The sequence below is a fragment of the Molossus molossus genome, unplaced genomic scaffold, assembly GCF_014108415.1.
Source record: "Molossus molossus isolate mMolMol1 unplaced genomic scaffold, mMolMol1.p scaffold_m16_p_4, whole genome shotgun sequence".
Lineage (NCBI taxonomy): Eukaryota > Metazoa > Chordata > Mammalia > Chiroptera > Molossidae > Molossus > Molossus molossus.
The window spans coordinates 73,284,680-73,300,393 of NW_023425377.1; the positions used below are offsets into that span (position 1 = coordinate 73,284,680).

A 15,714-nucleotide genomic window follows, 5' to 3' on the forward strand; every position below is an offset into this window, starting at 1 on the left:
CCCTCCCACTCTATCTGAACAAAATATCAAAAAAAAAATTTTTTTTTTCTTTATTGATTTTAGAGAGAGGAAGGGAGAGGGAGAGATAGAAACATCAATGAGAGAGAACATCAATTGTCTGCCTCCTGCATGCCCCCCACCAGGGATCTGGCCTACAACTTGGGCATGTACCCTGACTGAGAATCAAACCAGCGACCTCTTGGTGCATGGGTCAGTGCTCAACCACTGAGCGACATTGGTCGGGCAAAAAAACAAACAAAACTAAGACCCCTAAATAAAGGGGTTGGGTGAAGCATGACCGGACACTGGGGGAAGGTGGCTGCCATACACACAGGTTTCAGCACTCCCTCCCCCAACATTTTTGCAGTACTATGCTTCTTTTTTTTTTTTTTTTAATTTATCCTCACCCGAGGACATTTTTTTCCATTTTTTGCACAGATAGAGTGGGAGGGAGAGAGAGGAAGAGAGAGAGAGAGAGAGAGAAACATCGATGTGAAAGGGACACATCGAGTGGCTGCCACCCGCACAACCAACCAGGGCCGGGGACAAACTGCAACCGAGGTACATGCCCATAGAGGGAACCGAACCCGGGTCTCTCCGGACCGCAGGCCGATGCTCTAACCGCTGAGCCAAACCGGCCAGGGCAGTACTATGCTTCTTTTCTGCTCTGTATATGGGAGATGAAGAAATGAAATTCCACTGGAGACCAATAACATCATCACCCATGAGTCAATAAGGTCTGTGAGAACAAAAGGTAAACCTGAGTTGTCAATCAATACTGGGGTAGGAAGAAGAAACGGTAGAGAATGCGGAGATGGAGTGAGTGGTAGGGCCATCTACAATAGTCATAACAACAACAATAATAATATGCCCACTTATGAACTCCACTCTGTGCTGGACAATAACCAGGGGCTTTATATTTTACTGTATTAATCAGGATTCTTTGTTTCAGATGGTCAAAAATCCAATTCAAATCGGCATGTGCATAAAAGGAGATTAATGGCTTGTGTAATTAAAAAGTTCAGTGGATCCGCCCTGGCCGGTTTGGCTCAGTGGTTAGAGCGTCGGCCTGCGGTCCTGAGAGACCCGGGTTCGGTTCCCGCTAAGGGCGCGTACCTCGGTTGCAGTTTGTCCCCGGCCCTGGTGGGTTGTACTCGATATGTTCCTTTCATGTCGATGTTTCTCTCTCTCTCTGTTCCTCTCTCCCCCTCCCACTCTACCTGAACAAAGAATGGAAAAATGTCCTCGGGTGAGGATAAAAAACAAATAAATAAATAAATAAATAAAATAAAAAATTCAGTGGATCCACTTCAGGTACAGTTGGATCCAGGGACTGAAAAGATGTCATCAATATTTTGTTGTTGTCTCTTGGCTCTAATTTTGTTCTAAGAATGAGACTGTCTATTGTCCCCTCAAATCCAATCACCTTCTATGGTGATAGAACCAGTGATTTTTACCTCGTTACCCAGAGTAAAAACTGCATTTTCGGTCTCCTTTGCAGCAAAATGTGGTCATGTGACTAAGTCCTGGCCAATGAGTTGTAAAGGGAAAGGATGTGAGCAAATGCTAGGTCCTGCCCTTAAAGACAAGGGGTTGTCCTCCTCTTCCTCCTTTTCTATCTCCTGCTGTTTAGAACGAAAATGTGGCCCTGGCCGGTTTGGCTCAGCGGTTAGAGCATCAGCCTGCGGTCCAGAGAGACCCGGGTTCGGTTCCCGCTAAGGGCATGTACCTCGGTTGCAGTTTGTCCCTGGCCCTGGTTGGGTCGTGTGGGTGGCAACCACTCGATGTGTCCCTTTCACGTCGATGTTTCTCTCTCTCTCTTTCCCTCCCACTCTATCTGAACAAAATATCAAAAAAAAAAAAAAGGAAAAAAAAATAGAACAAAAATGTGGAGTGGATCATGCTGGGTCCAGTGGTTCACACCCTCTAAATCACTGAGCAACAAACTGAGACCAGGGAGCTGCCATATTGTATTGCTACTACTTGGATTGTTACAAAAGAGAGAAATAAATGTCTATCTTACTTGAACCACTATTATTTGGGTCTGTTAAAGTAGCCAAAAGAACATTTTAAGTAATATAGTCCTACTTCAAGGCAGGCTCACACCTCCTGGGGCTAGTGCCAGGCTTACATCCCACCATCTCCACCCTCCAGTGCAAGGAGAACAAACCCCTTTTTCTTAGCCAGGTCCAGCAAAAGTCCCACAGCAGATGCCTATTGTACCAACTTGCATCATGTGGCCACTCCTAAGACAGTCACTGCTTAGAGGAATGTAATATTCTAATTAGCCAGGCCTGGGTCCTGTGCCCATCCTTTGAGCTGGCAGAGAAACTTCAAAATACAGAAGTGAAGTCTGGTAGGGCACAAAAATGGAAATTACATTTGAGTGTTGTTACTAAGAGAAGAGAGAATTCTGGTGAGTGGGCAAAAAGCAAAACAAGAAAAACCCCCAACAATTCCTAGGATTCTAAACATTGTCTTTGGAGCAATAATGGGGGATATTCAGGCCCTGTCTGGGGTAAGAGAGGAGATAGAAGAATCTAAGCATCTTGTAGTGCCTGTTAAAAGACAGATTGCAGCCCTGGCTGGTTTGGCTCAGCGGTTAGAGCGTCGGCTTGTGGTCCAGAGAGACCCGGGTTCGGTTCCTGCTAAGGGCAGTACCACGGTTGCGGTTTGTCCCCAGCCCTGGTTGGTCGTGCGGGTGGCAGCCACTCGATGTGTCCCTTTCACATTGATGTTTCTCTCTCTCTCTCCCTCCCACTATCTGAACAAAAAAATGGAAAAAAATATCCTCAGGTGAGGGAAAAAAAAAAAAAAAGATTGCAGCACACAACATGCTATTTTACAGGCTTTGGCAGGGAGTTGGTGGTGGTGTGTGTGTGAGGGGTTGCTGTGAGTATTAAGACTTTAATACTAATTGGATGTAAATAACAATGTCTTGAACAAGCTTAAGCAAATAATAATTGCTATATAATGTAATATGTCAATTATATCTTAATAAAAATAAAATAATTGCTATCCTTGCTGAGTGCTTACCATGTGCCAGGCTCTGTTCTGACATAATCTATCTCTTTTAATCCTCATAATAGCCCTGTGGAGTAGGCACTATTATTTTACCCATTGTATACATGAACAACGGAGACTAGGGAGGGTTAAGCAACTTATCCAAGGTGACATGGTAAGTGCAAAGGCTGGGGTGTGATGTGCCAGAACATGTGCTTAACAACTGGACTAGTCAGCCTCCCATTATCACAGCTTACAATTTCTGCCTTTCTCTTTCTCACACACAGTCCAAATGCCAGTTTCCTGAGGAAGAGATAGATTCTCACTGAATCACTTCTGTTTTTTAAAAATGCATGGGTAGCTCTCGCCGGTGTGGCTTGGTTGGTTGAGCATCATCCCTTGCACTAAAAGGTTGTTGGTTTGATCCCTGGTCAGGGCACATGCCCAGGCTATAGGTTCAGTCCCTGGTCAGGGTGTGTATGGGAGGCAACTGATCAACACATCAATGTTTCTCTCCCTCCCTCTCTCTCCCTTTCTCTCTCTCAAATCAACAAAAACATACTAAAAATAAATAAAAGTACAGAGGTACTCAGGCACAGCTGTATCCAATGACTAACACAAGATCAACTGTATCTTTACAACTCTTAGCTGGGCTTTAATCTTTAAATATATATATATTTATATATAATATAATATTTATATAAATATATATATTTATATATTTTATCCTCACCCGAGGACATTTTAAAAAAAATATTTTTGTTTATTGATTTTAGAGAGAGAGGAAGGGAGCGGGAGAGAGATAGAAACATCAATTAGAGAGAACACTGATTGGCCACCTCCTGCATGCCTCCAATGGGGATTTGGCCCACAACCTGGGCATGTGCCCTGACTGGGAATCGAACCGGCAACCTCTTGGTGCATGGGTGGAAGCTCAACCACTGAGCCACACCAGCCGGGCCCGAGGACATTTTTTGATATTTTGTTCAGATAGAGTGGGAGGGAGGGAGAGAGAGAGAGAGAAACATCGACATGAAAGGGACACATCGAGTGATCACCACCCACACAACCAGGGCCGGGGACAAACTGCAACCGAGGTATGTGCCCTTAGCAGGAACCGAACCCAGGTCTCCCTGGACCACAGGCCGACGCTCTAACCACTGAGCAAACCAGGCAGGGAACAAATGTTTCTTGAGCTCCTACTGTTGAGCCAGTTCCTGTTCTAGGCACTGGGAACACAAAAATGAACAAAACAGACTAGTGAGAGCAGTGAATCAATAACAGAACATCATACATATTAGGTAATATTAAGCACAGGGGGTGGAAAATATAATAAGCCATTTAAGGGTGATGGGGAGTGTGGGATGGGAGTGTTGCTATTTTAAGTAGGATGATCAGAGAGGGCTTCATTTGAGGAGGTGACATGGAGGAGAGGCCTGAATAAAGTGGAGGAGCCACCCCTGATATTTAGAGAATATCAGGCAGAGGGAACAGCCAGTGCAAAAGCCCATGTTAACTTCACCATGTGGCAATTTCTTCCCTTCAGGAAAAGATGTCCGTAGTTACTCCACCTGTCCACCTTGTTGCCCAACAGAAAATGATATCCCTCTTTCCTAGTAAGGCCAAGTAAAGTCCCAGGATGAAAGCTCATGGATTACATTTGGATCACATGCCCACTCTGAACCAATCACTGTGCTCCAGGGAATGGAGCTTTTAATTGGCTGATCTGGGGCAATCAGGTAAGTATCACCCCTCCCCAGGCACATACTTCTGTGAGGTGTTTACCCCAGTTTAAGCTCAGCCCAAGCAAATAGCTTTTATAGTTTGTTCTATGATTACTTTCCACATTATTAAAAGAACTGTCACTTCTTGTAAAATAAAATCCTGAGTATACAAATATAAACTAATTTTTTAAATAAATAAATAAATAAATAAAAATATCACAGCCCTGGCCGGTTTGGCTCAGCGGTTAGAGTGTCGGCCTGCAGTACAGAGAGACCCAGGTTCGGTTCTCGCTAAGGGCACGGTTGTAGTTTGTCCCCAGCCCTGGTTGGTTATGCGGATGGCAGCCACTCGATGTGTCCCTTTCACGTTGATGTTTCTCTCTCTCTCTCTCTCCCTCTTTCCCCTCCCACTCTATCTGAACAAAAAAATGGAAAAATGTTCTCGAGTGAGGATAAAATAAAAAACAAACAAAACAAATATCTCCAGAATATATATAATTTTACGAATATAGAATCATATCCTACATACTACCTGGCAGCACTACTTAGCATTGTGCAAACGCAACAGCTAGTCACTATCAAAATTCTTTTTTAAAATATTTTTTCTTTATTGATTTTAGAGAGAGAAGAAGGGAGAGGGAGCAAGAGATAGAAACACTGATGAGAAAGAACATCAATTGGCTGCCTCCTGCATGTCCACTGGGGATCGGACCCACAATCTGGGCATTTGCCCTGACTGGGAATTGAACCAGCGACCTCTCAGTGGATGGGTCAATGCTCAACCACTGAGCCACACCAGCTGGGCTACAATTATTCTTTATTCCTTACCCAGACTGAGAAGAGATGTTGATTAACATGATAATATCAATAGCTTGCATTCTTGGAATGTTTGCTATATGCCAAGCCAATTTTTACAGATGAAAAGGCTGAAGCTCAGATAAGGTAGGTCACCTGTCCAGGGTCACACAACAAGAAACTATTTCTGAGGCAGAAACCGGAGGTGTTCCCTCCCCCCCCCCCCAGCTGCAGCGGGGGCCCTAGAGGGCCCCTGCCCCCTCCCGTGGGGCCTGGCTGGGATGCCACCTCCCGCTTATCTCAGTCCAGGCTGACTGCTGGTCCCGCCCCCTCAGGGAAGCTGCCACTTGGAGGTGGCTGGCCGGGAAGGGCCTGGTCAGCTGTGTCCGGCGGAGGCAGCTGCTGACCCAGCTGTGAACTGTACCAGAGGTGGAGGAAGCATAGTGCAGGAGCTCTGAGCCCCCTCGGTGGGGGCTGCATCATGGATCACCTTGGAATGCCCCTCTGGCCTGGAGTCGGCTCCCTCTGTCTCTTGCTCACCGGGGCCGCCTTGGCTCCCCCTCCTAACTCCCCGGGCCCCAAGTTTGAAAGCAAAGGTAAGAAAGGATGGAGCTGTGTGTGGACCCCCACACTGGGTCCTGGAGGCAATCCTGGGGCCTGAACTTCCAGCCTGGGTCCAGGGGATGAAGCTGGTGTCTGAACCCGGGTTCTGATGAGGCATGCCAGGTCTAAGTCCCCAGACTGGGTTCTGAAGAGAGCATTGGAAAGAGACGTAAGGTTCCTGTTTTATCTTTTTTTTAAAAAAAAATCCTCATCCGAGGACATTTTTCCATTTTTTTGTTCATATAGAGTGGGTGGGAGAGAGAGAGAGAAACATCGACGTGAAAGGGACACATCGAGTGGCAGCCACCCACACAACCAACCAGGGCTGGGGACAAACTACAACCGTGCCCTTAGCGAGAACCGAACCCGGGTCTCCCCGGACCGCAGATCAACGCTCTAACCGCTGAGCCAAACCCCCAGGGCATTATCTTTTAAGGGAGCCTGGGACATGCTACATCCTAATGGGGCAGTAGTGGTGCTGGGTCTGGGTTCCCCGATCTGGAGTCCCTGAAGGGAGAGGACCTAGTGGACCCTCCAGTGAGGGAGGGAGGAAAAAGCCCGGGTCCGAGTCAGAGGGGACGGGCCGCAGGCAACTGTAAACACGGTTTGCATGCGGGCACCAGATCCCTCGGGCCGCTGGGTTGCGGGAGGGGCGGGGGGCACGGTTGGCGCTATCGAGAGGCCCGGAGCCTGCCGGATCCGATAGCGGGCCGCGCCGCCTCCACACACACCCACAGGCTCGCTTGTCCTGGGCTGGGGCAAGCCAGGCAGCGGGAGACGGAGGCCTTGAACGCTGCGCTCAGTTCAGTGGGTTGCGGGATGGACGGGTATGGGTGGGGGCAACAGTAAGGCAAGTAACCTGAGCTTGGGAGTTCGGGAGGCACCACCTCTGCCTACCCCTCCGGGGCCCCGCTGGGGTAGAGAGCTGGGTGGGGTTTTTGTCTTATCAGTCCGCACAGGCGACGGGAAAGAGGGGGAGGGCTCTGTGGTCCGAAAACAGGGCTCCGCTCCCCTGACCCCTTCCCTTCGCTCCCCCCCCCCCCCACCCGCAGCGGCCCTGCTGGCGGCCCACGGGCCCAAAGAGCTTCTGTGCTTCACCGAGCGGTTGGAGGACTTGGTGTGTTTCTGGGAGGAAGCGGCAAGCGCCGGGGTCAGCCCCGACAACTACAGCTTCTCCTACCAGCTGGAGTGAGTCCGACGGGGCAGGCGTAGCGTCGCCAAGGGTGGAGGGGGCTGGCGGACGTGGTCGGGGCCGAGGCCGGTTGGCACCTCCTCTGCTAGTGGGAAACCCTCGGTGTCAGAGCTGACACCTCCCCTAGTGGCCGAGGCTGGAACACTCCGGTGATCCCCGGTGGAGCGCGACCCCAAACATTAGGGCTGGAACAACCTCTAAATCAGGTCCAAGGTGTCGCGTACGTGGGTCTGGGACGCCCCCTCGTGTTAGTGAACAAAATGAACCCATAGTCCAGTCAATACCTCTCAGCTAGCTCCCTTCGCTCCCCGGTCCCTGGGCACACAGGGGTGAGCAGTGGAAGCGGTGCCGCCTGCACCAGGCGCCCGCAGCTCGCGGAGCGGTGCGCTTCTGGTGCTCGCTGCCTACGGCCGACACGTCGAGCTTCGTATCCTTAGAGCTGCGTGTTACAGCTGCCTCATCGGGTGCTCCACGCTACCGCCGTGTCATACAGATTAACGAAGTGGGTGAGTTCGCCGGGAATGGGGGAGTGGTTGGGAGGGGAGTCTCCGTCTCCACCTACTTGAGCTACCCTTCTTGGTAGTGCTCCTGGACCCCCCTGCGGGGCTAGAAGCGCGGCGGGCTGACGAGGGCGGCCATGTGCTACTACGCTGGCTCCCACCTCTTGGGGCCCCCATGGCGAGCCTCATCCGCTATGAGGTGAACATCTCCGCAGGGAGCGCCGCAGGGAGCCCGCAGAGGGTGAGGTTCGCCCCTACTGCTCATCCCCAAGTCTCCCCCAAAGGTCCAACCCCTCTAATTCTCGCCAAGACTGTCACCACGGCCCCGCCCCTCCAGGTTCCGCCTCTGACTCTAGACATCCCATTTGCCCTAGCGCCCCTGACAGCTCCTAGACCACTGACATGGTCCCTTTCTCACTGCCTCCCCAGCCCACCTTAATCCTTGTCCCAAATCCTAGACCACCTTCAGGGCCCGCTCCCTCCATGCTCTGGCCCCTCCGTCTACCCGGGGCCCCATCCTGACTGGCCCCGAGCCTTCCTGGCCCCCGCCTACTTTTCACATTGCCCCTTGGGCGCCATCCTTCTTTCTCTAATTGACCCGCCCTCCCTGCCGGTGCCTGTTCTCCCGGCCTGTAATGGCAACGCCTCTTACCTGGGCCCGCCCGCAGGTGGAGATCCTTGATGGCCGCACTGAGTGCGTGCTGAGCAATCTGCGGCGCGGAACGCGTTACACTTTCATGGTACGCGCACGTATGGCAGAGCCGAGCTTTGATGGCTTCTGGAGCGCTTGGTCGGAGCCCGCATCGCTGCTGACAGCGAGTGGTGAGGCCCCTGGTAGGGATGAAAGAGGGGTTGGGGCTGAACGTGGGGCAAACCCACTGCCTTGACCTATTCCTGGCTCTCCAGAACTGGACCCGCTCATCCTGACACTCTCCCTCATCCTCGTGCTCATCCTGCTGTTGCTGGTCGTGCTCGCTGTCCTCTCCCACCGCCGGTGAGCATCCCATTGGGGCATCTGGCCCAGACCCCTCCCCACCACCGTCCCCTCTTTCGTTGTGGAAACCTAGGCTCAGAGAGGCAGGCACCTGCCCAAGGTCACACAGTGAGGAGTTAATGGCAGGGCTGGGACGCAAGGCAGACCAGACCTCAGTTAAAATTTTCTGCTCTTGCCCTGGCCAGTTTGTCTCAGCAGTAGAGCTTCGTCCCATGGATCAATGAGTCGCGGGTTTTATTCCTGCCAAGGGCACGCACCTCCGTTGTGGTTTGTCCCTAGCCCTGGTCGGGGTCCTGTTGGGGGCAACCAGTTGATGTCTCTCTTACATCGATGATTATCTCTCTCCCTCCCACTCTGAAAATAAATGAAAAAATATCCTGGGGTGAAGATTTTATTTTATTTATTTATTTATTTTTTTTATCCTCACCCAGGACATTTTTCCATTTTTTGTTCAGGTAGAGTGGGAGGGAGAGAGAGGAACAGAGAGAGAGAGAGAAACATCGATGTGAAAGGAACACATCGAGTGGCTGCCACCCGCACAACCGACCAGGGCCGGGGACAAACTGCAACCGAGGTACGCGCCCTTAGCGGGAACCGAACCCAGATCTTTCAGGACCGCAGGCGGACGCTCTAACCGCTGAACCAAACTGGCCAGGGCGGGGTGAAGATTTTAAAAAAGAAAAAGATTCTGCTCTTGGGGACAGTCATCTAGTTTTCCTTTTTCAGATTCCTTTTAAAGTTCCTTTTTCCAATTTCATCAAGTTTTTTTTTTTATTCTCACCCAAGAACATCTTTTTTTTTTTGCATTTATCTTCAGATAGAGCAGGAGGGAGAGAGAGAAACATCAAGAGGTTGCCACCGACATGACTCTAAGGGGGGGGGGGGGGGGGGGACAAACTGCAACCGAGGTTTGTGCCTCGTTCCGCAGGCCCATGCTCTAACCAATGAGCCAAACTGGCCAGGACTTCATCAACTTTTGTAAAGTCAATGAGATGGGCTTAATGGAAAGATTTAAGCCCCTGAGGGTCTTCTTGTCCCTGTTGTAAAGTTCTTCAGATGCTTTATAAGACCATCCATCCTGAGGCCTGAGGTTTTTGTAATTCTAAACACATACCATGTAGTTCCACACCAAGCTTTGGCACATGCTGTTCCTTCTGCCTGGAATGCTTTTCCTGCCTTGTCTGCTCAGCAAGCTCCTAGTTGTCTTTAAAGGCCCTGTTCATTTATTTTGTTAGAAAATACATATTGTCAACTATGTGTTAGGCACAGAGGAGAAAGTGGAGAATAAGCCAGACGTGTCTCTGACCTTGTGGATCTCATAGTTGAGTCAGACAACAAACAAAGGAACCGACAGATATTTTATTATAAATTGTGATGAGTGATATTGCAGAAACACATGGGATATTGGGGACATGACAGCATGGTTAGGGAAAACCTCTGAGAAGTGACATCAGAGAAAATCTGAAAGTTGGAAGGAAGCAGTCATCAAAAGCAGGAAGAAGAGCTCTGGCCAGTTTCGCTCAGCAGTTGAGGACCAGAGAGTTGGCCTGTGGACCAGAGAGTCCCGGGTTCGGTTCCCGCTCGGGGCACGTACCACACACACACACACAAAGGCAGGAAGAAGAAACAATTATGCAAAGGCCCCGAGGTGGTAATAAGCTTGGAATATTGAAGAAGCTGCAAGAAGAGCTCTGTGACTAGAGCAGAGTATGTAAAGAGGGAGTGGTGGATGATGAGGTGAATGAAGTAGTAAGAGTGAAAATATGCAGGGTTGTATGCAGGGCTGTGGGAAAGAGATTGGATTTTATTCTGAATGCATTGGGAACCATGGGAAGGAGTGAGAGAAGGGACATAATGAACCTCCAGGCAAGCCTGGGCCAGGTTTAGAGGGGCATGAGGCGATATGTTTTGAACTCTTATACATCCTTCATAACTGTTTCAGTTGCCATTCTTTAGAGCCCTACAGATGCTTCAGCCAAAGCCCTTGCTCTCCATCCCTTGTGCACTCCCCTGCCTTCATCACAATCACCAGGGGCTAAGAGTATCTGTGCCCCTGGGACTGGATACAGAGGGGATATAGGCATGCTCAATGACACATGCCCATGTACTTGTTTCTTTGGTTTCATCAGGGCTCTGAAACAGAAGATCTGGCCTGGCATCCCAAGCCCTGAGAGTGAGTTTAAGGGCCTTTTCACCACCCACAAGGGTAACTTTCAGGTAGGTGCCTGGTTGTCCCCTCAGGGCCTGTGGCTTCCCTGCCCCTGCAGCCAAACTCCAGGTCTCTGAACCAGCTGGTACTGTTTCCCCAGCTGTGGCTGTATCAGAACGATGGCTGTCTGTGGTGGAGCCCCTACACCCCCTTTGCAGAGGCCCTACCCACCCCCCTAGAAGTCCTTTCTGAACGTTCCTGGGGGGTGACACAAGCAGTGGAGCCAGGAACAGATGATGAAGGGCCCCTGCTGGAGCCAGTGGGCAATGAGCATGCCCAGGACACCTACCTGGTACTAGACAAGTGGTTGCTGCCCCGGACTCCACCCAGTGAGGACTCCCCACGGCCTGGTGGTGGTTTGGACATAGCAGCCATGGATGAAGGCTCAGAAGCATCCTCCTGCTCATCTGTGTTGGCCCTGAAGCCAGAGGGAGCCTCGGCTGCCAGCTTTGAGTACACCATCCTGGACCCCAGCTCCCAGCTTTTGTGCCCAAGGGCACTGCCCCCTGAGCTGCCCCCCACCCCACCCCACCTAAAGTACCTGTACCTCATGGTGTCAGACTCTGGCATCTCAACTGACTACAGCTCAGGGGGTTCCCAGAGGGCCAAGGAGGGCTCATCCAATGGCCCCTATTCCAACACTTATGAGAATAGCCTTGTCCCAGCCTCTGAGCCGTCACCTCCCAGCTTTGTGACCTGCTCCTAGGACTCTAGCCCTCAGATGCTTGGGAACTCAGCATGACCTCAAGTGCCAACAATGGATGGCCCAAGACCAATCTGGCAGGGTCGGTGAGGCCTCACTCAGGACTAAGGGCATTTCTGACCTTGGCTATGTGCCTAATCCATCCACCTATCCTACTCAGGAAGTCACAACCTTGCAGTATTTTTAAATGTATAGTTTTTATATGTGTGTGTATACACATATATATTGGTATACATATTTATACATTTGTATTTATATACAAATGTGTGTGTGTGTGTGTATATATATATATATATATTTACAATACCTATATATATTGCTGCCCCTATGGCTCAGGCCATAGAGGGAGCAGTATAAAAGGCTGTGAGCTCAGTCTGAAATTCAGTACCTGGAAATCTGAATAATAATCATAATAAAATGAATTAGCCACTATAAGTTACACTAGCTGCTATAACAAACAACTTCTAAATCTGAGTGGCTTAACACAATTAGTAGTTTCTCTCATATCTCAATTCAAACAAGTAGGCAGCTATCCCTGAGATGAGTCAGAAGCCCAGACTCTTCATGTCTGTAGCTTTACCATCCTCCAAGGTCACTCTGGGGTCTTTAAATATATTTTTTTATTGAGTTTAGAGAACAAGGAAGGGAGAGGGAAAGAGAGGCAGAAACATCAATGACAGAGAACATCGATTGGCTGCCTCTTGCATGCCCCCCACTGGGGATCGGGCCCACAATCTGGGCATGTGTCCTGATTGGGAATTGAACTGGTTGACTTCTTGGTGCATGGGTCGATGCTCAACCAGTGAGTCACACTGGCTGGGTGACCCTGGGGGCTTTAGATGGATTCTCTGCATCCAACTAGCCAGCAAATAAAGGGAGAGAGATTCCGTGGGCTATTTTAGGCATCTAGCCTAGAAGCGGGCTCCATCTCTTCACAAATTCCATTAGCCAGAAATGGTCACGTGACTCCAGCTAGACCTGTGGCTAGAAAATGTAGTTTAGCTGTGCACCCAGGGAGAGGAAATCTGTTTAATGGCCTCTAGCTTGTCTCTGCCACTAATAAAACAACAGTTCATAGGACTTTATTCTATGTCAGGCCACATCTAAGAAAGCATTCTGATAACACCAAATTTCATCAAGTGGCTCAATGGCAGTTCAAGTTTAACCACTTTTTATTATTTTTATCATCATTATTATTTTTTAAAATCCTCACCTGAGGGTATGTTTTTCATTGATTCTAGAGAAGCGAGTGGGAGGGAGACAGAGAGAGAGAGAGCACAACATCAATCGTCTCCTGTACACACCCCAACCAGGGATCAAACATGCGACCCTTTGGTGCACAGGATGACAGTAACCAACTGAGCCACACTGACCAGGGCAAGTTTAACCACCTTTTCAAAGTCGAACATAACTTTCGAAAGCTGAATATATGCATACATTCTCTGCAGCAATTCCACTTCTAGGTATATAGCCTAAAAAGCTTCACACACATACAACAGGACATGTGTGCAAGAATGCTCATAGGCCCTGGCCGGTTTGGCTCAGCGGTTAGAGCGTCGGCCTGCGGTCCGAAGAGACCCAGGTTCGGTTCCCGCTGGGGGCACGTACCTCGGTTGCAGTTTGTCCCCGGCCCTGGTTGGGTCGTGTGGGTGGCAGCCACTCGATGTGACCCTTTCACATCGATGTTTCTCTCTCTCTCCCTCCTACTCTATCTGAACAAAAAATAGAAAAATGTCAAAAAAAAAAAAAAAAAAAAGAATGCTCATAGCAGTAAATAAGATAATCTGATGGATAATTTGGGGTATAGCCACCCATGGAATTATTTGCAGTAGGAAAAAAAAAAACAACTAAAAAATGTGGCTGATTCTTACTAACAATTTGACAAGGAAAAGAAGGAAGTCTCAGAGATTATATTTCTCATAAAACTTTTTATGACGTTCAAAACAAAAAAACTAAATAATATGTTGATAAAGTCAATATATACATGATAATGCTATTTTTTAAAATATGTTTTTATTGACTTTTTTGAGAGAGAGAGGAAGGGGGAGAGAGAGAGAGAGAGAGAGAGAGAGAGAGAGAGAGAAATATCGATGAGAGAGAAATGATGATGGGCTACCTCCTGCAGGCCCCCTACTGGAAATCAAGCCCAAAACCTGGGCATGTGCCTGACTGGGAATCAAACGGGTGACCTCTTGATGCATGAGATGATGCTCAACCAACTTAGCCACACCAGCCAGGGTGATAATCCTATTTTTATTTGTTTATTGTTGTAAGTATTACAGATATCCCTCATTTTTTCCCCTATTACCCCCTCCTCCCAGTTCTCTCCCCAGGGCTTCACCACTCTGTTGTGTGTCCTTGGTTTATGCATATAAATAATGCTATTTTTAAAAGAGAAAAAGCACTTTACATTCTTTAGGTTTTTTAATCTGTATATGGCCCCGAGGTAAATATTCCAGCCATGGGAAACAGGCATAGAGAGGTGGTCACACACCAAAGCTCAAGCAAGGCTGGCCTCCACAGCTTGAACTCTTGTCTGACCTGGGGTCTCCTGCCTGAGTAGGCCATGGGGTGATTCTCATCTCTCCATCTGGTTGGAAAGCCACACACCACTCTTCCCTAGGGCCTAGCCCACCTGGCTCCAGGCAGGCTCTGAAGCAGCGATGTCCTGAGCCTGGTGCAGTTCGCTGCAGCCAGCACTGGGCGAGGAAATACTTCTGGAGAAGTGACAGCTGCAGAGCATCCCCACTGTCTCCTTCCTCCTGGGTCTGGAGGGCCACAATGAGCCCACAGCCTCGGCCGGGCCCAACCTGGTGGCTGAAGTGGGCAGCTGTGTCCAGAAGCAGGGCAGCCAAGTAGGCAGCTTCCTGGGGCTTGAGGTCTTCAGCTAGGTACTCCTCCAGGCCATCAATCAGCAGAAGGAAGGGGGCTGGCCCTGGGGCCTCATGGGCAGAGCACAGGAGCCGGAGGAGCTCATGGGTTGAGGGTGGGTATTGGAAACGGATCTTCTAGGGAGGAAAAAAATGAAAGGGCCAGATTCAGCATAGGAAGCCAGGCTCCCAGCTTTAACAGCCTTGCTTCCTTGCATATTTTCCTGGGCGAGGCTCTCACTCCCCAAACAGCTGGTTCCAGAGTGAAGCAGCTCAGAGTGATCGAATATATTCTATTTGCCTGCCCCCCGCTCCCCCGACACACACTTTTATTATCTGCCACTCATCACCGCTTGGTATTAGTTCAGAACAAGGTATGTCTGGGGGGGGGGGGAGTTTAAGCGATAGTGGCAAGATTATAATGAAAAGAGATAGTACGCCCTCAATACAAGGTATGTCTTTCTACAGTCTCTAGAGCAATCTTTCCACACAAAACCTATCCCTAGCCTTTCCAGGCCCCATCATTGACTCTGGCTTCCCCGGAACCAACTCGTGTCCTGACAACCAGAGTTAGTCCCGCACCTACTGGCCCTGAACCGACCCTTTGGGCACCGCCTTTCGCTAACTCCGCCCCTTCATTGGATAGTCTCACTCGATTTTAAGCCCTCACATGTCCCGCCCCCGACTAATTCCTGACTCCCCTCAAGGATGGCTGTTCCGGCTTGTCCTTCCTTTGTCCCCTCCATTGGTCTGACTACTTGTCATTCAATCCTCGATCCGCCCCGCCACCGGCTGGTCCGCTTCGGGTTCCGTCTCCCTGTTACCTGTAGACGCAGGGGGTCGAGCGCCGCCGGCGTCCGGCGGGGCAGGCTTTGCAGAGGCCTCCGGGTCAGGAAGAGCACAGGGCCTCGGCCCTCCCCTGCCGCCTCCAGGGCCGCCGCGAATAGCAGCGCAGTCTTTCCAGACCCCGGACCGCCGAGCAGCAGTAAAGGTGGTCCAGGCTCAGCTGCAATATCCTCCCCGGGCCCGGCCGCCCTACCAGAGCTTAGCACCCGCCTCAGCGTCTCCGCCATCAACAACGTACCACTGTCCAATAAGTGGCCCCTCCCTGCCCTTAGTCC

The 15,714-nt window shown here is 50.0% G+C and overlaps 2 protein-coding genes across 2 annotated transcripts; one reads left to right on the forward strand and one right to left on the reverse strand.

Annotated features, from left to right (window-relative positions):
- The first annotated feature begins 5,842 nt into the window (after nucleotides 1-5,842).
- On the forward strand, nucleotides 5,843-12,414 carry EPOR (erythropoietin receptor). Its single transcript, XM_036240221.1, has 8 exons — nucleotides 5,843-6,118; nucleotides 7,178-7,313; nucleotides 7,645-7,823; nucleotides 7,901-8,058; nucleotides 8,486-8,639; nucleotides 8,724-8,811; nucleotides 10,941-11,028; nucleotides 11,121-12,414. The coding sequence occupies exons 1-8, from the start codon at nucleotides 6,004-6,006 to the stop codon at nucleotides 11,724-11,726; spliced, it is 1,524 nt and encodes a 507-aa protein (XP_036096114.1). The 5' UTR covers nucleotides 5,843-6,003; the 3' UTR covers nucleotides 11,727-12,414.
- Nucleotides 12,415-14,039: 1,625 nt separating this feature from the next.
- On the reverse strand, nucleotides 14,040-15,666 carry SWSAP1 (SWIM-type zinc finger 7 associated protein 1). Its single transcript, XM_036241260.1, has 2 exons — nucleotides 15,418-15,666; nucleotides 14,040-14,731 (listed from the first exon to the last, which is right to left on the reverse strand). Exons 1-2 carry the CDS (start codon nucleotides 15,664-15,666, stop codon nucleotides 14,210-14,212), a joined length of 771 nt encoding a protein of 256 aa, XP_036097153.1. The 3' UTR covers nucleotides 14,040-14,209.
- Nucleotides 15,667-15,714: the final 48 nt, after the last annotated feature.

Excerpts from the sequence above, each read along its gene's own strand:
- EPOR (XM_036240221.1), top strand. The coding sequence starts at position 6,004 with ATGGATCACCTTGGAATGCCCCTCTGGCCTGGAGTCGGCTCCCTCTGT. Across the intron at positions 8,640-8,723 it reads ATCGCTGCTGACAGCGAGTG|AACTGGACCCGCTCATCCTG; the intron begins GTGAGGCCCCTG and ends CTGGCTCTCCAG. Across the intron at positions 11,029-11,120 it reads CCCACAAGGGTAACTTTCAG|CTGTGGCTGTATCAGAACGA; the intron begins GTAGGTGCCTGG and ends CTGTTTCCCCAG.
- SWSAP1 (XM_036241260.1), bottom strand. The coding sequence starts at position 15,666 with ATGGCGGAGACGCTGAGGCGGGTGCTAAGCTCTGGTAGGGCGGCCGGG. Across the intron at positions 14,732-15,417 it reads TCGACCCCCTGCGTCTACAG|AAGATCCGTTTCCAATACCC; the intron begins GTAACAGGGAGA and ends TTTCCTCCCTAG.